Raw genomic sequence first — 24634 nt, 5'->3', positions numbered from 1 at the left:
CCGTCGCTTTTGCTGATTGGTGATGGTAAAGATCAGAACGAAGCGTAATTAACGCTTCGTACGCTTCGTTCTGAACAACAACACTAGCTTCCCCTTTGGGGCCCTTCTTTGCAACGTAAGATGGGCAATGGATATAAAGCATTTCGGTTAATAAGACCTATACAATCCTCACAAAGTACATGCCGACTTTCACTTGAAACGTCTCAGAGTCCACATAGGTCGTCCTTCTAGACCACTCTTTCGGCAGGTGTCACCTCGTCTTCTCTCATCCCCGTCTAACTACAACCTAGACGGATTGCAACGTCTCTCACCAAAATTTTGTGACCTCACACCGACTTTTCGCCTAATTTTCATTCCATGCGATATTATCAGGACTACCAAAAGACCAGTTGGTCCACCCGATTATTCTCTCAGTGTCGATTATTTCGCCTTGTGATGGGTGAGTAGAGGTAGAAAAATACGTATCCAAGAGTGATTCAGGCCCATGCGGTAATTGAACCTGGTGGATGTATTTATTGGACCTCGGCGTGAATTCATTCTGTCAACCTATCGAACTCAGTGGTATAATATGTACATACGGAGCTATGCTTCAAAAGACATGAGCGACGCCAGAAGACTTGGCTGTAATGCCACCACACCGATTCCTATACTAATTTATATAACCTGTAAGACAGGCGTTCCGGGTGCAAAAAGATGCAACTGGAGTAGATGTATATTGTCCGAGGTCGATTCAACCTCCTCGACCCTGGTGCCAGATAGCTGTGCCTCAATATCCGGAAATGCTTGCTCTTCGTCAAAGTCCTCCCGGATCCAATGTCATAAGGCTCAGATGGCTCACTCCCGGAACTTGTCCCCTGATAGCCAATATTCCTGGAGATCAGCCAAATCACGTCCTCAGACGCATTCCTTGCACCACCAAGCCAGAGACATTTAACGCGGACCAGTCCCTTCAGCAGTAGGAGCCAGACGACCATCACCCCTGTTCTCCGCCGATCCTAATGAACTATGACCTGTATGGTGCCTAATCAAGTAGGTGCACAATCCCGCTAGGGCTAAGGTGCGCGATATGAAGACGCCTCAGGTCTCCCGCGATAAAAATGATGCAGAAGTGATTGATTGAATCCGTTCAATCTCCGTTCTTCGAGCCCACCCCACCGAGCCGCAAGCCTCCTTCTATCCGTGATCCCACATGCATGAGGTTAAACACAAAGCCCCAGCGGAAACGGAGATTATCACGCTAGCAGCTCACATACTCGAGGAGGCCCAAGGGCTCAAACAACGACCCACCAGCCCATGCTGAAAGACATACTCGGTGCCCTTCAAAGCCATGGAAGCACGGCGACTCCGACTCCAGGATTCAGCACCGGAGTTCACGATACGGTGGATTCCCACGCACGTCGGTGTCCCCGGAAACGAGGCGGCCGATGAGGCCGCCAAGGAAGCTGCAGCTGACGTGGGCAAACAATTCCGTAGAGGAATTATATGGCTAGCGGCCGAGGCCAATCCCGCGATGCGTCCACATATACAGACACGTTGGAAAAAACAGTGGGAGACAGAAAAACAGGCTAAGCCGATACCTACGGCAGCTGATCAAGGCTTCGAACAAGTCTACGGCGAGGCTCTACGGCGGCTTACCAAAGTGTCAGAATAAAGCTAGTCCATATTGGGACATCACGTGAATATATATACCCAATACTCCTCTCAGAGGGGTTGGGCTGACAATCCTTCTGAATACAACCACTTCAGACCCCCCAATAAATCAAACACAAAGCCGTACGCGTCTGTTATCATGCATATGCGAAACATTGAAAATTCAATTAGCGAACTTCCTCCACAAGATCAAAGCTTCCGAGAGCGATCAAAAGAAAGATTGCAGACGGTGAAGCATGTCCTCCTAGAGTGTCTGCTGCATACTGTCGTACGCAAGGAGGTGCTAAATAGGATCGCCGCACATAGGATTCAGGTCCACACATCTGGCTATGACGCACTGATGTCCAACCCGCAGGCGATACGCTACATGCCGAATTCATGGGGGTGCTCGGCCAGTTCTAACACTTGATGTCGTGGACATCGCTGTGTCAAGCCCTACCCGGACAAGACGCTCGTCCTAGGAGGCGTCTATAGTACTGCGACCGACTGTCTGGATGGGGGCATCGTGCAAGTCTTCTGACCTCAGCACGGGTCAGTTCCAGGATGAATACGATACAGAGAAATGGAATGACTACAAAGTGCCTGATCTAGTATCCGCACGCATTGGCGGGAGTACGTCTTGTCTGTCTCTTCGTAACTATATGTATCCGCATAGATATACTAACGATCACAGTGCGCAAGGAGATGCCGACCAGAAGGCGTCCAAGTCGTGGACCAGTTCCTTCCTCAAGGACATCTTCGCCTCCTGATACACCAAAACTATCTCCTCGTGGTATCCTACAACCGCACCGACAACGGCAGCACTTCTACCCGCACCGTCTCCGCCGTGCCGACAAGAAGTCCACACTTGGCGGCCCGGTGCCATAATCAGTGTCGTCCTGGGGCTGCTGCTCGTCGGGAGTGCCGTTGCCCTCTGGTGTTTCCGTCGTCGTCGTCATGCGCGCCGTGGATCGCAGATGACGAGCGAGGGCAAGAAATCGCATATCATGCGATGGATGTACGCGGACAAGCCGGGGATAGAGGATGGGCCCAAATTGACGGGCACGACGGCGTCGGTAGTTACTAAACGTAGCATCCGAATAAGTCCGCCGATCGATCAGTCCGTCGTCACAGCCACTTCGCCGCGAACCATCGAGGCAGACAGCAATCTCATCTACGAGATGCACGGTATTCTCCCTCCCTACTTATGTATTGATATATATCTGACTGCTAGACCACAGTACCGCCCCTCCCGTTGAACTGTCGACCCCGTTCAACAACCCCTCGCCCAGTCCGACGGCGAGCGATGCCTCCAGCTACGGCTTCGTCTCGCCCCTATTGACCACTTCAGCCAGAGAATTTGATTCCGCGCCCAACCGACTAGCGCATCACTAACAGTGTCCAGCCTCTCCAGTACGCGGCCCTTCCTCGTGGGCCATGTTGGCGATCGGGAAGGGCCGCGCCAGCCGCATCGGCCCAGCCAGGTGTCTGACGCCTCAGAGGCCACCTTCAGTTCCGAGAACCGGCCAGCCACCGAACCGATAGGCCTGGCGGCCATGGAATTATATGCTGAAGACGATGGGTAGGATTTGAATTGCACGGACAATGCATGCGACGTATTTTCTACATCGTGTTTACAGCATTCATCGACTACAAATCCGCTGGTGTCTGCTGCATCATTCACATGCCATTCCTATTACTGTCGTCTAGTAAATGAATTGGTGACTGCCCCGTCCTAGAGGCGCCATTGTCCAGGAGCTCTCACACACGGTAATAGAGGTAAAGCGCAATAAGATTAATCGCAAGCACTCAGTCCGATGACTCCGATCTACAGTATTAAGACTACATCAAAACGGCTTCGATAAGTGTACAACCACATCCTGATCTGTCCATATTTTCACGGTAGATAGTGAAGCCGGACAAACGTTGTTACCAACTTCTGCAAGTCTGCCTATCTCCCTCGAGTCAACCATTATGGCATTCGGCCCCTGTCAACAAGTTAGAATAGTATTCTCCAAGATCAATACAAACTAAATCTCGACATACTTCATGACACAGATAAACACCTGCCTCTTTCCATGTAGCAATATTGGAGCAGCCGGTTTTGTACCGGTAGCTGAACTGGTGCTTCTGAAGGAAATGTATAGGATGAATGATTTCATATTTCTGAATATCGTACTTTGTCGATTGGCAGCTGATCCCTGTCTTGGTAGGTGTCAGTACTAACTATGATGTATTAAAACATATTTTCTCTTACTATCTTCAATTCCCCATCACTGATTACATCCGTTGTTGCCAGTAGATATTGTGTAAGAATTTTAGGGTTCATTGCGTCCAGTGCAAAATTAATCGTGACAGGCGGAACTAGGTTGGTAAATAGGACCACTATTTATGTGGATCCGCAATTAATAATTGACTAATTTTTCTCGGACTTTATGTAGTCCCTTTCCTGTTGTGAGCTGCTTTTAACCGATGTCGCCTTGCGCAAGCCTTGTTTGGTTAAAAAAGGAAAAGGGGAGGGAGGGTTTAAAAGGAAGTGCGGGTAAAGAAAATAGAGGCAACTTAGCTTTATCCGCTTCACTAATGATCACTTACGATTGTTTATCCTAAGTTTCCCTGTCCTCCTGGCGGTAGTCTTGATGTTACAGTACAATTATAGTAAATACCCGACCCAAGAGTTATTTCAATCAATTCTCTCATCTACTTCTACGAGTGCGAGATCACAAAATTGATTTTGTTCCAATTTTCCTTTAGGAGTAAGTCATTTGAAATAGTGTCGAACTAGATATTCCCTGGCAGCTATGCGGCTCTGAAAGCGCTCCATCGGACTCGATTAGCCTCTGGACAGGAGATCATACGGGAATGCTTAGAGCTGCTCCGTCGGTGTGAAGGGCAAAAAATCTGGGTGACACTGCGGTGGACCCTGGCCCATCAGGGCATGCCTGGGAATGAGGCAGCTGACCAGCTCGCCAAGAATACAGCGCAACGAGGACCCTTACAAGAACAACAACTAGTCATGCTGTAATGGCCTACTAAGCGCAGGATCAGGGACGAGTCAAAGGCAAAAGTGTCCAAGGGCATGGCAACGGGCAAGGGCAGGACGACCAACTAAGCGACTGCTCAAGGCGCCAGAGAAGGGCGTCCTGCGGTGCTGGGGAGCCTCCGAAAGGTAACCAGCTAAGTGCTTATACAAGTGTTTATGGGGAGAATCAGCCGTATAAAATTTCGCGAACCGAACTGGACGACCAAACGCCCAAACATCTGCTTATGGCATGTCCAACTCTGACCAGCCTGCTAATGTAATTACGAAGGGAGCTCGACAGAAAGATTATACCGGTGTCTAGATGGAGGCTAGGAATCGCTGATGCGAGGGACAAAGGCAAGCGTAGTAGTGGCGGACTTTATCAGAGCACCGTTTTTGCAATCCAGTGTAAGAATCGAGAACACTGAGGGATAAATAGACAGTACGGACGGTATTCGATTCGGTGGAAGGACACAGTCCCTCGATATATAGCGAATTGATCGCTGGATATTGTTCGATTTTCTGGGGGTCTGAAGTGGTTGTATTCGGAAGGATTGTCTGCCCAAACCCTCTATGAGTGTATATATATTCACATGATGTCCCAATCTGGACTAGTTTATTCTGACAGATATCTGTCAAATAATATGGCCTTTGGTGGACCAGAATCATGTGACTAGATAGGGTAAAACCTCCGCGGAGCACACAACGAAAACAACAGAATAATCAACGCAATCAAGAAGAGCCCAACCAGCTCAATTCATTCAAATAAGACCTTTTCGCCAATCGTACTCTATTTCCTCTTCAGGATTAGCCGTATATCTGACAATATCCAAATCACACATTGTGGTTGTGGTTGTGTGCCAAGCGGAAGCTAATCACGGCCCGATGGCGATTCCGCCCGTCGGGAATCCCGAAAACAGCCCATGGATGCCTGAAACCTCAGCAAGGAATAATGACAAGCCTAGGCTGGCACCAGCCCATAGGGTCAGGACAAGAACACATACACAAAGCACAGCGATGTCACTTCTGGATTTTAACGTGCCAGATAATACCAGTAATCGGATCACCAACCTAAAGAAAACCATCGCACACCAAAATATTATCATTAAATCGGCCAGAGCAGATATCCAAGAAATTAAAGCTGGACAGCAAGATCTGTAAAAGGAAAATACAAAGCCACAGGAAAAGATACAAATCCTTTAATCCTAAACTAAAGTGCAGTCCCTATCTACCCCTAAGTTATGGCCGCACTTGCAGCCGGCCCGCCCCTACACTATCCCAACACAAACGTTCCACGTCAGGGCCTGGGCCGAACCCTGCCTGAGGCACAAGACATTATTCACTGTTGAACCCACAACATAGAGATTTTCCCACATTTCCTATACTGTATGACGGAATTCTTTCTTCCTTCCTTCCTTCCTTCCTTCTCTACATTTGATGTTTCGTTAGATCGCCACTTTAGATATAATCTATCCATTTACCAAGGTGTACAGAATATCACAGGTTGGTGTCCTCGCGTTGTTTTGGATGGCTTCATCAATAGTCTAATTAGTCAGGTGGTATTGAAATATAGAGCTCACCGCTCGATAAGATTTTAACGTAATAATTGGAACGACTTAACGAAGTTACCTGGTTATACCACAGTATGTGCTGGGTAAGCTTTTGGACCACTATGCTGAGCCCCTTTCTCTGAGCTCCGTGAAAGACACACCGCTGGTGGTTTCCATGGTTGGATTCACCGTGTTCACGTTCATAATTGGACTTGCTCCGAGCCTCCCTGTTCTTCTGATTTTCAGATGCTTTGCGGACCTTTTTGGTGCCTGTCCCTAACACTCGCCAGCGCTGTGTTAGCAGACCTTTCCGCTTCTCTGAAATGAAGGGCGGTAGTGAATGAGAGGGAAAGAGTAGGACTCCGAAGGAGTAGGTCAAGTAGACACTCTTAGACAGTTCGGAACTTGTGGGCCCTGAGCCCACCCACAAGTTCCTGGTAGGAGAGAAGTCAACATTCACTTTATGCAACCGCGCTCCGCGGTCTGCAAGAAGGTTGTTGATTGTCTATTACCTCTTTGAACGAGGACTTAAAAGTCCATAATCGCAGAGCATGAGGTGTCTGTAAATATCCGCAGCCTGGTTGATGCTTACTTGTCGCTGCCGTTCAAGATGCTGGCGTTTGACCAGATTGTGCCGTTGATATCGAGCAATTATATATAGCCTGATATACTGGCTTCTAAGCGCGTACTATGTGATTTTCCAGCAAATCCACGACCTCTGACATTGGGGGGTTTACCATACATCGCTATTTTGGTTGGCCAGTACTTAGGAGCCTTCGCGGTACTTGCATCTCAGCCATGGCTCTCGGGTAGATTGAAACAGAAAAATAAATCTATGGCCCTGATGGCATTTCCCCATTGCTATTCCAGGGGCGATTCCCGTCGGGCTTTATGGCTAGGATGGTCCGGCTACGATCATACTCTCCCATGGACTTTTCCCAGCACATCTGGCCATTTTATCGGATTTGGACAGCTGGCCATGTTCCTCCCATCGGTCTCATACCTGGCCGATGCGCACCCAACTAGGTAGTGTTGCCACTGGCGCTTGTTGGTGGGATGCTTACTCAGAAAGGCATAGGGTAACATCCGCACTGGCAGCTCACACCTTGCCGCGGTCCATCACAGGCGCTGCAGTCGCACTTTTTTCCGTCTCTATGGTGGGTTCTGCGCCCCCAGTACTGGAAAGAACAATCTAAGTAATGCAGTTTGAAACCTTAGGTGTAGGGTGGGCCTGCACTTCTGGGATGTGTTGGTATTCTCCTGGTCACTGATCCACTTATTTTCTATCTATAAGGTGACCACGCTCTAGGGAATGATACATACCAATACTCGTAGGCTGGCTTGTTAGAGGTAGTTCGCCGATACATTTTGAGCAGATATGACTACTTGGATGATAACTTTCTGGTACGATGTTTGACTGTGAATAGTGACAGCGATGTACATACAAAACCCACAGCCGAACTGAATACAAGTACTAGCTATATTTAGGTAATAAAATTATATTAGCCACTATTCCGCTATAAATCTTAATTATACATTCCAAACTAAGCCCGGGGCAAGAATACTAAAAGTAGTGGTACTATGTCAAATCTCGTGGTGAAATTCTGAGGAATACTGGGTTGCACATATTCATTTTCCTTCTCCAGAAGGCATCTCCATTCCCAGAACCGCCAGCCACTAAATTTAAGTCCAATGCCAAAAAGGTACAGTAGAAATTCATACACTGAGTATCAGACACGACAGCTCCTAGGCCTGCTCGAATTCCCGGAGCACATGAGATCCCAGTGTCAGGATCCTCCGCCGTGGCAAACGGGCCCAATATGCCAACAACCTGCAGAGGGAATCGGAATGGCAATCCGTTAACCAGGATAGACACTGCAGGAGTTGCTGCTGTTCATTGGCAAACTGTGCGAAATATGTCTCGACACGAGCAACAAGGTCCCCTTTTTTGTGCTTCGCGGCCAAGGCCGCCCACGGTAATACCCGTAAGCAATACTCGTAGCGGTGACCTCTAAGATACCACCCAATGATCGTCTTCAGGGAGTTAACGATGATGTGGGATAGATCTGGGTGCTGGAGTAAAGCCGAACGAGAGATGAGCTCAGCGGAGACTACAGGCCCCTTTTGGTAAACCCACTCGGACTGCAAGCCCGTGAAGGTCGTTGGTAGTCCACGGCGTATCTCAACGATAGAAACATTAGGTAGCCATTCCCGGAGATTGGCAATGTCCGGCGGTGAGCAGTGGCAGTTTGTCAACTTCAATCGTTGAAGAAAACTGAACTTCGTGCAGAGGTCCTGTGCCCATAGATAGGATGTCGATGACTGAGGAACGGTGGTGGGTAGAGCAGGGCGTGAAAAAATACCCCGCAATCCTTCAATTTCCAGCTCTTTCAGGGTGCTAGGAAGCCTCGGCAGTGCCTGAAGGCCGCCGTCCAGGTACCAATCCCCGAAATTGATCGAGCAGGATGGCACCCCTGACACTGCGATGGCATATCGCAGCGACCGACATGCCTCGGCCTTCAAGCGGACGATGGGCGTAGGTGGTCGACCTACCGATGACCAATCTAACGCAGAAGGATAAATTTCAAAAGAGAGCCATTTGGCGCACTCATTGAGCCCGAGCATATCTGGGCGAAGCGGGCTCTGCAATGGCCTGACCTGGATCAGAGGGCCTCCTTCCTCCACAGCTTGCTGAAGCCGATCCAGGTCTGCACCGACTGCGGCCGATTCCTCACTCCGGTATACCAGGAGAGCCGTATCGTGTCCCAGTTCCAGCACCTGGGTAGGAAAGAATGTCAGAGGAATCTGGTCACATTGCACATGTCGGCGACAACGCAGATCCCCACGGAACAGATACACCTGGATAATGCCGTGCTCCTGGAGGAATTCCATTGCGTTGGCTGACAGAGACACGAGTTGGCTGGACGCCTTTCGGAAAAATCAAAAGTGCTCGCATGTAGCACCCGCATTTGACGTGGTATAGGATCTCTGTAAACGTAAGGCCGTTGGTATTCGTTGCAAAAAGGCCATTTTTTCCCTCTTGTTTCTTGAACTATCCTGTTTGATTAAATAGCTATTGTAGGGAGCTGGCCGCAGATGCCCCACAGCCTTTCTGCAATGGTCGTAGTGTTTCCATCGGACGAATTTGTGATCACCGCCATGAGATACCCTGCCTGTTGCCTGTTCGTTGCCGGTTATTCTCTCAGATGTATTACGAAAATTTGCCTTGGACATACAGTAGCTGATCACCCATGTAATAATGTAATAAGGCTTATCGTCCGGAGTAATAACTACAACTGCATACATGTTCTCATACGGCTGAATCAACGTATGCGATTTTCCTTAGTTAGTATAGATCAGCCTTCTACTTCCTTGACTTCAAGTCCTATAAGCTCTATACCGAAAGTTAGGCGCAGTGGCCTGGTATTCCTTAGATATATTAGTGTTTTTACCTCAACTTTTACATTAACGGGAACAAATATTAAAATAAAATAAAAACGAGAGAGACGACATGGAATATTCAGAACCTATATTGGGCCAGCAATCCTACACACGTAAGCTTTCAAGTCCTACACCATTGGGTGTGACCTCCTATTATGAAATAAAGTGATGCTTGAGCAAAAATCCTGAGCATGTATGAATGTACACGTCATAGGAGTTAATTTTAATCTACTCTGACACGTATCAAAGAGTAAAGGAGTTTGCCAGGCAGGGGGGGAAATGTCGTATTAACTGGGCCATTTCCAATCTATGTACTTGTGTGCTAAACCTTTATTAGTGTGCCCGAACATGCCAGCCAGAACTAGAGCAATGAATCGAAGAGAAATTCAGGTGAGACTGGAACATTTTCCTTACATACAGTATGTTACTGTACTATACTTTTTTTACCAAAGAAAGACCTGTCCAGGGCTATCTCTAGCCGCAAGGTCCTAGGACTACAATTGCATGGGAAAAACACCTTATAATATTTATCAGGGAAATCCATAAAAAGAGCAACTTCCTATAATTTAAAACCAAGGCTTTTTTCCATCGATTGCTGATACTTTGCTCGAAAAAGCTATAAAGGCTATGAGATTTCTATGCAGCAAATAGCTTATTAAGGGATGAACTGCATCGATCGACGTCAGGTAGCCAATAAGTGCCAGAAGGACAAGAAAGAGGTGCCTAGGCAGTTCTTTCAAATTGCAGGCAGAAGCTGCGTATCTGTAGGATCCCACTGATCCGGTATAAGATTCGCGAAAGGATCTTGTTGTGCGTGAGCTGGCTGCAAAGCTGCGGCCTTTCCCTTTCGTTTGGTTCCCCTTTGGGCTTCTTTTTCATCTCGCTCCCCAATTTTATGCGTAGCGTCGGATTTATTAATACTGTAGGACCTAATGCCTAGACCTCAAAATTTAATTTAGGCTTTTGAGCCTCAGAAAGAGTGAGAAGCTGCTTTAAATCGGCTTGATTTTGAGCGATAAGCTCGGCTGCGATTTGGTCACGTCGAAAGTACTGCTCGAGTCAGCTCCTAGGCTGAGGATTAATCTCATTTTTAAAGAAGTTTCTTGGGTTCCTCAACACTTTTTTGTGCACTTCGAGTAAGAACTGGAGATACTGTGAGACTAGAGCTTAGTGGAGGTGTGTTACGCTCGCTATCAGGCCACTTGAGTTAGACCTTCTGCGATAAGTGGCTGGATAACTTTTGATAAGTCCCACGGATAAATGCCTCGACCTGCAAAGGAATGTCTAATTGTATGAGATTTAAATGACTCATCTCAGACCTCTGCAATATCTCGAAAAATCATGTTTATCGTTAACTGATCCCTCCCACGAACCAACTGGTTATTTTTATTTCGAAAATGTGCTTTAAATGTAAGAAATGGCTTGCTGTCAGTAGCTGAGTAAGATGAGTAGTATGTGGGACAAGGCGAAGGGTATAATATTTTTTTGCTCGCAAAATTGTAGAAATCCATATTTGACATGTGATCGATGGCTGTCAAAAAAAAAGAAGTCGCTCCTCATTTTTAATACTGTACTATTTTTCTTCGTGTGAAAATCAAAAAAACCGAAGCCAATCAAGGGCAATCCCGCCATTAGTATAGCCCTTTGGCGAGAGCGCGAATCGATAATTACCAGGAATAGTTAGCTGGTCATGATACCACCTCTCTATGTGGTGCTCCCCTATAATAATAAAATAGGCAGGAACTACTTCGCGGGCCGCTGAGATACACTTAATAGTATTAATTGTCTGGCCCGCGTGGCCTGTATGTAGCTATCTTTGATGCTTTTTTACAAGATGCCGAGCTAGTAACGACCTTCTGAGCTTTCCCTTGAACGATTTGAAGGCCAGTTTTGTCAAAATTATAGATATTGGTGGTATTCTCTCAATAAATGGCTGAAGTTTATCACACAAAATAGAGACAATTCCAATATCCTCGGCCTCCATTCGCTTACACTCGATTGGCTTTTGCTTAACAAGCGTTAAATCACGAGGAAGCGTTGTATAAAGCAATAGGCCTATGTTTTATCAACTGGTGGAGGCGGGAGTTGATTTGGCTTCGTGCTTCGGGCGATTATAGCATTCGCACATTGAGCAATTGTGCTTGCAGTGGGAGAAAGATTAACTGAATCAAGCTGCCGAATCCACTGAACTAAGGCATCCTCTTGCGATTAATTTAATCGCTTGGTGATCGTACGAGCTGATCGAGAGTCGCGGCCGTTGAAACCTACCCGAAGCCGCGTGACTGGCACTTAAAAATCACGGGCAGTAGCTGCGATGTTGAGTTTTTTTTGTGAGCCTGACTGCTTCGTAGGCCTTAATAATACGTTTTTCAACTTCGATATATTGCTCAGGCATGTTCGTGGTGATGAAAAATAGCTGAATAACTTCAGAAGTTGCGTTGGGCTGCGAAATTTCGTTGCGGCCTACGTAGGTGTGCTACGGCTAATACCTACGAGAGACAGCAATGGTAGCATACGGATTAATATAGTAGGATTTGAAAATGGGCTCTTAAGTATTGTATAAATCAGCTAGGTTATATACTTCCACGTTTTCCCATAGCATGACAGCTTATCGCCCTTAAAATCAATGATCGATTCTAGTACATTAAGAGTCAGCAAAGCCTTAACAGGTACGAAAGGGAAGATGGATTAGTAAGTCCAGATTATACCTAGACTGATTGATGTTTCTTCATTATTCGGCTTGCAAATTGCGCGGAGGGTAGGCAACTGTGCTAAAGAAACACCCATGTGACATGATGATAGAAACTCTCCACTTTATAAGGTTAGCATATTATACCACTCTAATCTAATGAGTGAGTAGCTGATAACATACTTTACACGTCCATGCAAGTTTCCGCCATCGTTTGCTACACAGTGAGTCAGATTAATACAATCATGGAGCTCTTTATCGCCAGAGCAATAGCAGCACAGCCCTCCATTATTGCTAATCACGCACTGGCCCCAGTCCAGCTGGCAGCTACTCTGGGCAGATGATAGAGCAGCCCGGGAGATTGAGATGGTTGTCGCAAACAAAGTAAGGGATATCAAATGTATATGCATCGTTACAAAGAGGGAGAGCAATGGGTAATACAATAAGAGTGTGTAAAATGAGAGTTACCCTTAGGATTTTTGAAAAGGGATGAGTGTGTCTTTTATGTATCCTGTTTAACTTAGAATTGCATTGAAGTGGTTATCTATTTTTATTTTTAGTAACTGGGGAATGAATGGTGCCGTAGAGACTAAATCCATCAGCTGAAAATGTGCCCACTGAAAGATGGAAAAAAAAAAAAAAAATCTTTCATTGGAGGCCCCAGAGAGTAATTTGCGTTTCTGAGGTAGCTTATATGTCTCTGGATGTTGGGGGCCATTGCCAAAAAAGGATATTCCTCTACGTGGCCCCGACTGATATAGGCCACGATATTATACTGGGGCTCCCATGGCTAATCTCTCAAAGAGCTAATATATCTACGGATAGATAAGAGATAGTCTTCCAATGCACAGGAACCGAAGTTAGTAGCGAATACCACCAAACTGGAACCCCTAATATTGCTCCTACTAATGCCAACTCCTTCAACATGTGGGGGCCAGGGAAGGAAGAAGATACAAGTCTTTACTGCGAGCTTGAAAGATATTGAGAAAGCATATTTACAGTTAAGAAATGCACCAACTCTAGAATTAAGCTGGCAGCACTACCACCATCCCGGTATTTAGCCGCGAAGAAGCTGACAAGCTCCCACCGCACCGTGCAGCTGGAGTCGACCATAAAATCGAACTGGAAAAAGATGAAAATGGAAATACTCGCGAACTTCCACATGGACCGTTATACAGCATGTCTCATGATGAATTACTAGTTCTCAGGAAGACCCTTTTAGAACTATTGGACAAGAAGTTTATACGAGTCAGGAACTCATCTGCCGCAGCCCCGGTTCTTCTAGTAAAGAAACCAGGAGGAGGACTACGCTTTGTTGTGATTACCGAGGTCTAAATGTAATTACAAAGAAGGACCGATATCCACTCCATTTAATTAACGAAACACTGGAACGGATTACAAAAGCACGCTGGTTCACCAAGCTCGATGTTATTGCTGTATTCCATAAGATCCGGATCTCACCAGGAGACGAATGGATAACAGCCTTCCGGACCAGGTTCGGCCTTTATGTATCGCTAGTAACACCTTAACACCTTTTGGCTTAGCCAATGGCCCAAGCACGTTTCAATGGTATATTAATTAGATTCTGCGTGACTTCTAGACGAGTTTACTTCGGCATACAGTGATATATTAATCTTCTCATCCGGGTCACTCATCGAACACCGAAGCCATGTTAGCAAGGTATTGGAACAACTACAAAGACAGAACTACAATTGGACATTGACAAGTGCGAGTTTGAAGTTATAAGTACCAGGTATTTGGGATTTATTGTTGAAGCTGGTAAGGTCGTACGCGTGGACTCTGTTAAAGTTAAAGCAACACTGGAATGGGCTGCCCCCACGACTGTCAAGATTGTGCGATCATTTTTTGGGGTTCGCTAACTTCTATCGTCGTTTTATGAGGAATTATGCGGATATCGCTGCACCGTTAAATCAATTAATGCAGAAATGGCATGAGTTTAGATGAACAGAATTATTGAGAAGGCCTTCTAGCAACTAAAGACTATGTTTACCACCGCCCCTATTCTTATGCTGTTTAGCCCAGAAAGAGATACTATTGTCGAAGCCGACTCCTCCAGATAGGCTACAGGTAAAACGACAAGGAATTATTAGCCATTTTAATACACTAAATGAATAGGAACCAGAACTATTCAGTGTTAATAATTTTCACATACTAACAGGCCATAAAAACTTGAATTACTTCACAAAACTACAACGGTTAAATGAACGACAAATGCGATGGGCCGCTTTGCTTACAGATATAATTTTATATATTATCGACCAGGAAAACTGGTAGGGGGCCCAGATGCCCTATCCCTCAGAGAGCAAGACTTACGGCAAGATCAGACAGATGAGCGACTGCAAAACTGCGATCGTTGCCTTTTTAGCCCATCTATATTGAAGAGAGAACTGAACTTTACTGTGTCCACTGCTAAGAGTAGTGCATCGACTACAATATTAACAAACTAGGATATCAACCTTAATAATCTGCCGATAGACCAACACTGGCTAACTGTGGAACAACAGGATACCAAATACAGCGCTACTCGAGCCGCTGTATATAAAGACGCCGGCCGATTCCCGAAGGAACTTGGCATAAAAGCTAGTATCTCGGAATGCAGCATATCACCTAGTTGAATCCCTACAGACCAGGATTATACAGGAAACAAATGACTCGGTGATTACCAGACGCCCAGACCGTAACACTATGTATGCTATTCTCGCCAGGCAGTTTTACTTCGGTTATATCTCTGACAACAAAGATCACATGATCGTATATAATTATTCGCGAGGCACGATTCTGACCCCAACCTTCGTTTGTAGACCGAGCCTTACCCTGCTTTCCTTGTGTCCGTGTCGGTCTTATCGGTACCACGAAGGTCAGAGGCCCTAAACCCAGTCTGGTGATCTGACCAGTTCATGGTTCTCAAAAAGAGTAAACCGAGTTTGGTAACCGCACCAGTTCTTGTTCACTCAAAAACAGTAAACTAAATTTGGCGATCTGGCCCGCACCTGGTATCCTAAGAATATTAATCCTAATATGGCGATCTGGGCAGTGCCTGATCTCTTAAGAATACTAAGCCTAAATATAGCAATCTAACCAGTGCCTGGTCTCTTAAGAGTACTAAGCCTAATATAGCAATCTAACCAGTTCCTGGTCTCTTAAAAGTACTACTACATCTTGATATAGCAATCTGTCTGTCATAACAACACTATACCCAATATGGCAATCTGGCCAGAGACTGGTCTGTTAAGACACATCCTGTTGACCTGGTAAGCATAAACAGAATTTTTGGTCTCACGCAAGAGTAAGGTTGACTGTGAACGAGTGAGAGGACCAACATTCTCAAGTCATAGACCAACATATGGATCAAAGCAAGGGAAGGAGGGCTGAAATTATTTGACTTGGCTCTTAAAATGGTTTCTTCCGCTCTCCATGGAGGAGCCCCATTGCCCACATTTTGTTCAGTCGAAAAGTTTCCGAAGGCTATCGACCAAGGCCCAGTCATTCCATGAAGCAGAATACAGTTTCGGCTTACTTTAGAACACCAGAAATCGCTAAATCTTCAAGTAGAGAAGGAAAAGAACGGTGGCACTGCAGATAGCAGACTAAATACTTCTGCTTGTCACAGTTCACACTCCTTATCAGGATTTATTCACATACAGAGATTGTTATACTGTCTCTCCCATAGTCTTGATGTGATCGAACATGGCTGGCCCTTTTTCTGATCTAGGGTCTAAACCACAGGTCCGTCTGCTAGTTCAACCTCAAATAAATGGCAGTAAATTAACTGTTGGGGGCCAGAGAGCAACTAGGACCTTTTTTGAGTCCGACTGATCCTCGGCCGGATATCAATCACACTTCTTATGAAAAGGGAAGAGAATTTGGCGGCAGAGCCACGAGGACAATTTTTATTCGTGCGCATACCTCACGCATGAAGACATCGAAGATGCGCGCATACTTCGGTTCATAGATGCCAGGGACATTGGAGCCCGAAAAGTGTGCTACAGTGGGACGCAAAAAGTGTTAGCCCCCCTCCGCCCTGCCGCCTACCTATTCTACCTCCATACCAAAACATGCAGACGAGTATATGAATCTCTCTCTACATAAATCAATTATATTATGTGAGACAATGTCTCACCGTGTAAAGGAAGTTATTGAAGCAAATGGTTGGTATATGTACAAACTTAAAGGTTTTGACCGGCAGAATTTGACGAGCTGCTAGGTAGGCGGAGTATGTACAGACTGGGGGGCTTAACACTTTTTGCATCCCCCTGTAGGTGCATACATCACATGCGTATGTACTAGCATTCGTTCGATAAGGCTTCGGGAATGTCTCGGTGAAAGACTGCCAGTTGAGCTTCCATAATGACCGGCTGCGACCAGGACGATTGTGTTGGATTGTTAGAGAAAGAATTCGATCAAAATCAATCGACGGTACGTATTTTCACCCCGCACCCAGCTCTAAGCCAAGAGCTAGTAGGATGGTACACATAGTATGTCAGAATAAAAAGCGTAAGGTGTTGGAAGCTATGAATAATGCAATATCGCTCATCACACGGCCGGTTAGGTAAGGGACTGGACGAGGTAGTAGAACACTATGAGCTGTAGGGACAGTCGAATAGGGGACGGGGGCCCCCAGGGGCCGCCGTGATGGCGGCCCTGGGGTGAACCGAGGGAAGTCTATTGAGTCTTCTGAAGGAATGTATTGCCTAAGCTATCCTTAAAGTGTTCCCCTATCTGGTCTGCTACTTAAGTAGCAGACCGTTTAACCTAGTGTCTACCGAGGTCTTCCAGTGCACTGCCGTGGGATCCCATATCATACGATTCCACATCGTATGATCTGGGATCATGACTTCGGAGTGCCTACGTGTCGTCGCCATATTCGTCAGGCACTATACGTATTAGTCATCCGGGATGAATAAAGCTTCAATAATTAGGAAGAGAAAAAAAAGTAAAAAAAGATGGATGAAAATAAAAAAAAAAAAGTGTTGAACAGTGTTAAGATCTCGGGCCAATGTCCCTATCGTCCCTACTGTCCCTATTGTCCCTACTGTCCCTACTGTCCCTGTTGGCCCTGTTGGCACCTTTGGCCAATTGGCCCTCGATCCACGTCACGTGACTACTCCCCTTGTTTGTTTACCGCTCATTTTCCTTTTCCTTTTCCCTTCTTCAATGATTCCTCTTTGTACATAACCTATCGTATAGGTTCTATGGGTTCAGCCCTTGACAGGAGGGAAATTAAAAAAAAAAATGCTGTAAAAGGAGAGGCGGGATTAGCCAAAAAAAAAAAAAAAAAAAAAAAAAGGGTGTTGAACAATGTCCGTGTACAGAGTAGATCGGGGGGACAAAAACAAAATAAAAAGCACAGGGGGAATAAAAAAAAAAAAAATGTTGAATAAGATCAGGGGAAATAAAAAAAAAAAAAAAAAAAAAAAGGACGGGGAACAAAAAAAAAAAAAAAGCTGTTAAACAGTGTGTCTGTAGTTACAGTATCAGGAAAAAGAATTTAAAAAAAAAAAAAAAAAAAGGGGGGGACGAAAATAAAAATAAAACAACAATAAGTTACTCTCTCAAGAAAGGCTAGGGATAAGAAATTGAATGCCTTTTTAGCTTCCCCTGGCATTCCCGGCGCATAAGGGCTTCTGGCAATCCTGAACTAAGCATTCATGTGAATGGAGATGGAAACTCTAGTACTCAACCAGAGTTCGCTGAAGTAAATACTTAATATACATTCACTGAACATACTACTTTCCATTTGCGGCAATGAACTCATTCCGCCGAGTCGTATCGAAAACAGCTAGTCATCATGTGAATACAGAAAACAGTTAGCACCAAGCAACTGCCTTACACTCGATCTTTCTCAGTGGAGCTCCTATGTATTTAAATTGTAGTGTTTTTGATCCGATGGCATACGATCGTCATAGTCAGAGATAATGACTTCCAGACTCTCATTTATTGGTGTCGTGTAGTACTGTACATATGCATTCTAACTCCGTTAAAACTGCAATGAACTTAGGATGCATATGCCTACTCAGTAGCTCCGGCATCGAAGGTAGACAGTGTTCTGACACAGACGAATCAAAAATAAAACGCTGGCATTTTTCCTAGTTCTCATTATTACAAATACATCGGATTTGCACTCTAGACTGTATTGAGCTGTCTTTTTAAAGACGCTCTTCTTAAGCCTACTTCTTTATTGCGTTTTGGCCTGGGCGCTCTCTGATCGACGGGGCTTTTCCAATCGAGGTTTTCCGGTCATGATGAAGGTTATCAACCAGGTACAGTAGAAGTCAAGTTGGGTACAGTATATTTCTTTGAAAGAAAAAGGGAGGCATCGAAGTCCCTTTAAAGAGCATTTGGGTCTCAGAGAGATCCTCAGTGTGCTCAATGACTTTGAATTCGGCCACCTCAGCAAGCCTTCTCCTCGGTTAATGGCCATCTCTTTTCGATAGTTGTAGCAATATATAGATTCTAGAGTAGACTGAGGGAGGCTCTTTGCACAGATTCCCAGATGTCCCAGGCTGATTATTGCAGAGAAATCGAATGGATAAGCCAGGAGTCCACACGTATGTATCTTGAAATTGCGCCAAATCCGAAGATTATGTGTTGAACGTGCACTTTGCTAAATACGCGAGTATATCGTGGCCAGCATACAGTAACTAGATTATATAAAATTTTTAAAAAAAATCGTCCCGATTTTAAGGGAACGGAATCACATTTCGATTTCCCATGGGAAATCCCTTCCCAACGGTCAGCGTAACTGTATGAGTATGCAACACATTCCGAAGATATCTATTATATATCCCATCACTACAAAACTTGAGGAGCTTTATTATAAAACCGAGTTTGCATACATGCGAAGTACTGTAGTCCGTTTAAATCGGTGTTACCAGAAACTTTGGTGACCGCTTCCCCCTACAACATACAGGAGGCCTTGGAAACTGTGATCCGGCTCATTATGCCTGCCCCACGATTCTTGGACGCGCTAGACATCAGTAAGAGGCCCGACATAAGAGTTTCTGAAAACTGCCGACAATACTTGACATAGTCACTCGTCTCGTAAAGCTCATCCACTGAGTCGGGTCTTTCCTGCGCCTCATCCAGGAAAAAGGTTAATAATCAGATCAATTTTTGGCTCCATTCCCGGGAATTTACTCCAAGGCTCTGGTAGTTATTATTGCTTGTCGTGGTGTGAGAGGGGATTTATCACGCGCACCCCACAAATTATGACATGCATATAAAGATTCGTATATGGACGAGTGACCCCTTTATAAAACTCTTTTCAAAATGTTATGTGAGCGCACAGGCTAAAAACAGACCTAAATGGTAAGTTAGACATAATTTAATTGAGATAAATGTAAGATGTTCGCGCTTCTTGCAACATAACACATTCCACGTCCCTCTTGCCGTTTCTTTTCTCCATTGCTCTACCGTTGGCCTTTGTGGCGGGAATACTGCTGCTTCGTCATGGCAGCCAAGCAGCTTCCACCTCTTGTGATCGAGACGTGCATCATTGCAGCCACTCAGCTGGCCGTTTATATTGGCTACGCTGTCTATATAACTATTAACCGAGGAGAAAAGACTCGGAGCTCCCTCCAGTTAGCTATTGTTCACATCGCAGTAGGGGTGATTGGAGGGGTCTGGTTAACCGTGCTCATCGGGCGACCCAGAGACGCACCGTTTCCCCGGAAAACGCTGAGCCGAGTATCAACCGACTGGCCACCCATTTTTGAAGTCGCGACGCATATTACCGCCGCCGTGCTTTTGTTCGACATCATTTTCTACGTACTACATCGTCTGATGCACACTCGACCATTGTATGCCCTGATTCACTTCAACCACCACGCCTTCCACAAACCATCCCCATTTGCAGTGGTTTATGCGCACCCCCTCGACTACTTCCTGACCCAGGCGCTACCTGTCATGATTGTAGTCAGAACTTTGGATGCACACGTTTTGACGATGGTTATTGTGGGATCTGCTGGGCTACTGGCAGCAATGTACTCACATTCAGGGGATTTGGCGGGCATCATGAGCCACCGGCAGCATCATCGACAACCAAAAGAGAACTTTGGTGCCCTAGGCATTTCGGATACTCTCGCAGGTTGGCTGGTCAAATTTCACTACGACCAAAACTAGGACCTAAGTCTAGTCGGACAATTGGACAACTCGCCCCTAAATAAGAAAGCAGTCAGCTGATGTGGCACTAGACTAGGCCGTGAGTAGAGTTTATAGATATTCCTTTAAGATAGTCAACACATATGAGCGGGTTGGAAAGAGAGCCACATGGTCTTGATATACCTATCCCGAAGCCAAGTTAGTGAGACAACGGGATGCATTGACACCTTGTCGAGATTTTGTAGATGGGAAACTTAGGACGCGCTCATGTCTTGGGTCTATAACGTGCAGGTGAAAATGTACGATAGGAGGACAACAGAATACATATACACAATCCGATGGGGAGGGTTGGATATTGGCAGCAGATTCCAGATTGCTCCCGCCGCCATGCAGGAATGGAGTATTATCCGTACAGTATATCCGCAGCTTGGATATAACCCAGGAGATATAAGTACATATTCTCACAGCTTTAAACTGATAGCTATAATGACTATGCGTCATCCAAGAGAGCATCAGCTAGCTCACATCCCGTATCTATGCCCATTAGCTGGTACAACAGAGGGCACGACTGAGGCCACCAATAAAGATACTCGCACTAGGTTGGTTGTTGGAGCATATCGCCCCTGCGCCATTCGACCTTGCTTAGTCATTATTATGTAGTTCTTAGTAAGTTAACTAGTTGTTGTCAGATACGGCCAGTCCCGAAGAGGAAATAGAGTACGATTGGTAAAAAGGTCTTATTTGAATGAATTGAGTTGGTTGAGCTCTTCCTGATCATTATTTTTGTTGTGTTCTCCGTTTTTTTTTTTGGGGGGGGTTAGTCGCATGAATCCGGTCCGCCCACGGCCTTATTATTTGACAACCAGTTAACTATTTAGTAAAGCACCCTATAACCTATAGGAAGGTCTTCTCAGTCCCTCTAGGACATTAAACAAAAATCTGGCTGCATTACCACTTTCTACAGCCGCAACAACTTGTTCAAAGTGACGTCGCTGGCCATTATTTAGCTGCTGAACCAACTCCATAACGGTAATATCCAGGTTTTCAGACCGTACATCAATATAGCAATATCACCATCAGATGCTAGATCATGCCATGACCCACAAAGTCCGGTAACTCATAATTACTAGAGTTCCATGTTCACACAGCTGGCCAGATATGTAAAGAAATTCTTCATCTTCCGGGAACTGGGCAAAGTCCAAATAGATAACGTATTCGAAGAGTTTAGGGAATACAAGGGGGTGAGAATAGCAGTGGTGGGAGGACGAGTAAACGTAGGACTGGTGCAAGGTTTATACAGTATGTATCCTTCGCATTCCCCCTTTTTTGGCCCTTTTACAAGGCACGGATTTCAGAAATAGAAATATACATACTAGATATATATATATAATTGTTGAGGTGATGGATTGTGTATTGTACGCTAGTCTACCTTCAGGAGTCATGTTGACCCCCGGCTCCGGAACAACTATGTTCCGTGCCTGAGTGGGGATCTTGGATGTAGCACCTTGACAATAATATAGAGATCACTTGGAAGCTTAAATTTGGGAAATCGCTCCCTGGAAATAGTTCAATTAGGATCGAATCTGAATCGATTCTTAGAAGTAATGTGCTTTGATTAAGCTTATAGAAATAAATGGTCTACTTTTTCTTACTGTATTGTACGAAAGTACTCTGTTCGAAAGTGGTGGGCCATGTTAAGAGTAAGAACGAAATAGCTGGTGCTCCCTAATTTTTTTGCCAAACTCTTAATTTGTATTGCGTTATTACTGTACAGGGCACTCTGTCTCTACTGTAGTGAGCTCCCCTCAGAAATCTTGACTAGTGTCGTCATGGCCAAATAGATTCACAGCTATGGGTTGCAATACTGTAGAAAGGATAAAATTTTCTTTTTATTTTCAAAGCTGACAGAATCCATGGGTACAGTATAATCTTTCTCTTAATAAAGAATTCCCATACTCAGGAGACATAGTTGGTTTAAAGGGGCGAGATGCCTTGCCATCCAACGACCAGATATACACAAAGAGGAATCGCTGGGAGGAAGAAAGTAAAAGGGGAAGAGAGGGAAGAAGCGTGCGTTCTTGTACCACGAGGGGTCATGCAATAAGCGGGCCAATCATGTGCGCCAATTGCGGCGAAGGCGAAGCCAAGCAATATACAGGCGTAGCCTGCGACAGTTGGCGTCCCTAACCGAGGCCTCTTCACGTTATTGTCGCGCCGACGCGATGCTACCCTATTAGCAATACTACTTTTCACTAGCGGAATGCCTGTATGTATACAGTACTCTTATGTAGGTCGATGATTTCTTGCTAAGGTAGATTACAGGATAAAACTGTGTAGTTAATAACTGCTAGAAAGCTCACTTACTGGACATCCTGGTATTCAGGGGGAAACCATCCTCTATTGTTATACTTTTATAGGCATACATTGACCAAAACGGGGCATACAGAATACATACATAGTTTATATTTTAATGCTTAGTATGATACACTGCAAATTTAGGTACTATTCAGACAACGGTGCAAAGTGGTTGTGGAAATGGGAAGGGAAAGGATCTGAAAAGCGGGTGACCCGTTTGACCCTGAAAACCAGAGACAATCATTGCCCTACAAGGTAACACACGCCATACACGTAATAACAATTCCCTCTAGGAGTTTTCGGGGTCAAAGAAGCCACCCACTCTTGCAGGCAACTCTTTGTATGAACACATGCTCTAATGTGTATATATGCTGTGATCCGCGACTCGATCTTTTCAAACTACAGAGCTTTATATGCAGAAATCCCGTATAGAAATAGATTAATTGAAGCCCGATCTTTATTGCATCTGAATTGTAATAGAGAAGGAAGGCATAAAAACAACAAATGACATGATGATATTGGTGTCCTGCTGCTATAAGGATATCGGAGTCTGGAAGCTGGGCACCTCGACTTTTTAATATAGTTCTCATTAATATGGCTCTCTCATTGGAGTCATATTATGAAGAAATATATACTGTAACTGTTGGGTTAGCTAGACAATCTTCCTCTACTACGATAAGGGGTCAACAGGAAATTGCTGTCTACACGTCTATACCAGTATATGGCCCATAGATCTCCCAGACATCACGAATCAAGTGTCTGAAGCAGAGTCTGTTTTAGATCATCTCTTGTTTTACGCTAGCTATATGTATGGCTTAATCATCATGTAAATGCAGCTCCTGCTTGTTATGTTACTCGCCAAGGCTAATAGTTAACGTACAAAGCGTGTAGTAGCGAGAGTCCTACAGGAACGTCCGTCATCTCATGCGTATAAGTCATCGATCGGGGGCATATTCCTTAATAGCTCACAACGTCCCTACAGCGGGCCTGGGGTCGCATACTACAATATTGGACTGAGCGGTATACCTACTCTCAACGCCAGTGATGGAATAGCTACGTGGATATTTGACTATACTTTTTCTTTGGATTTCTTTGACTTACCTCGGCCAATACTTTTTGAGCCGTTCTAGTGTGCTTTTCTAATGCCTTGCTCCGTGTTTGCTTTATTTTTAGTGTACAGTACTTAAAATTTATAATAAACGTGTAGCGAAAATAACCAATTCACATTAAGGCTGTCTACATAAATATAAGTATCAGTTGCCCACACAACATAACGTGTAAAAACATGAGATAGTTAGGAATGTTTGTCACCTATTCCCAGTCGAGCTTATTTCATTCAACAGTGACGCAACAATGAGCAGCTAAGGTGGCAGGAATTCTGTCAGTGCTGTGACTTTGCAAGTTGTGAGCATCTAAATTAGTACTGTATGGTGCGTATGACTTTCGCCTGGGCAAGGGGAAGACAGGCTGATAATACTTAACCTATCAGTAGTTCCCTCTAAAACCTATTATTAATAAAAATTCGAAGCCAGAGTTTAGTCGCCTCCGCCGAGTTTTTTCTCTAATAATAGTGAAAATGATAGGACTAGTACTTTGGCCTCTAGAGGCACCCACTCGCTCAAGACCGCTTTTAAGAATGTCTTCTATTTTCTGGATTGTCGCAGGCTACGCCTGTATATAGGACCTCTGTAGAACAGGTCCCCCCATGTGACCCCGGATTCGCCCGCACCTGTGCAGTAGAGACCAAAAAGCAGCAAGATTTAAATATGTCAAGTTTAACGGCTGGTTTTAATCGCCGTCCACTGAGATGCAGGTAAAGTTCAAATA

At 45.1% G+C, this 24634-nt stretch overlaps 4 protein-coding genes across 4 annotated transcripts; 2 read left to right on the top strand and 2 right to left on the bottom strand.

The window, feature by feature from the left end:
- Positions 1–2144: 2144 nt before the first annotated feature.
- Positions 2145–2399, top strand: ATNIH1004_011761 (uncharacterized protein; the record flags this gene model as incomplete). The annotated part of the gene is made up of 2 exons (XM_033576323.1): positions 2145–2262; positions 2332–2399. The coding sequence occupies 2 exons, from the start codon at positions 2145–2147 to the stop codon at positions 2397–2399; spliced, it is 186 nt and encodes a 61-aa protein (XP_033420987.1).
- Positions 2400–2456: 57 nt separating this feature from the next.
- ATNIH1004_011760 (uncharacterized protein) lies at positions 2457–3958 on the bottom strand (the record flags this gene model as incomplete). Its single annotated transcript, XM_033576322.1, has 6 exons — positions 2457–2803; positions 2874–2964; positions 3026–3322; positions 3555–3617; positions 3676–3834; positions 3887–3958. The coding sequence occupies 6 exons, from the start codon at positions 3956–3958 to the stop codon at positions 2457–2459; spliced, it is 1029 nt and encodes a 342-aa protein (XP_033420986.1).
- A 3989-nt stretch (positions 3959–7947) lies between these two features.
- On the bottom strand, positions 7948–9093 carry ATNIH1004_011759 (uncharacterized protein; the record flags this gene model as incomplete). The annotated part of the gene is made up of 1 exon (XM_033576321.1): positions 7948–9093. The coding sequence occupies one exon, from the start codon at positions 9091–9093 to the stop codon at positions 7948–7950; it is 1146 nt and encodes a 381-aa protein (XP_033420985.1).
- A 10708-nt stretch (positions 9094–19801) lies between these two features.
- On the top strand, positions 19802–20473 carry ATNIH1004_011758 (sterol desaturase family protein; the record flags this gene model as incomplete). Its single annotated transcript, XM_033576320.1, has 1 exon — positions 19802–20473. The coding sequence occupies one exon, from the start codon at positions 19802–19804 to the stop codon at positions 20471–20473; it is 672 nt and encodes a 223-aa protein (XP_033420984.1).
- Between the last annotated feature and the right edge of the window lie 4161 nt (positions 20474–24634).

Source organism: Aspergillus tanneri (genome assembly GCF_003426965.1).
Source record: "Aspergillus tanneri strain NIH1004 chromosome Unknown AapTan_9_pilon_pilon_pilon, whole genome shotgun sequence".
Lineage (NCBI taxonomy): Eukaryota > Fungi > Ascomycota > Eurotiomycetes > Eurotiales > Aspergillaceae > Aspergillus > Aspergillus tanneri.
The sequence above is the reverse complement of the archived record's forward strand: the minus strand, read 5'-3'. Positions and strand labels throughout refer to the sequence as shown.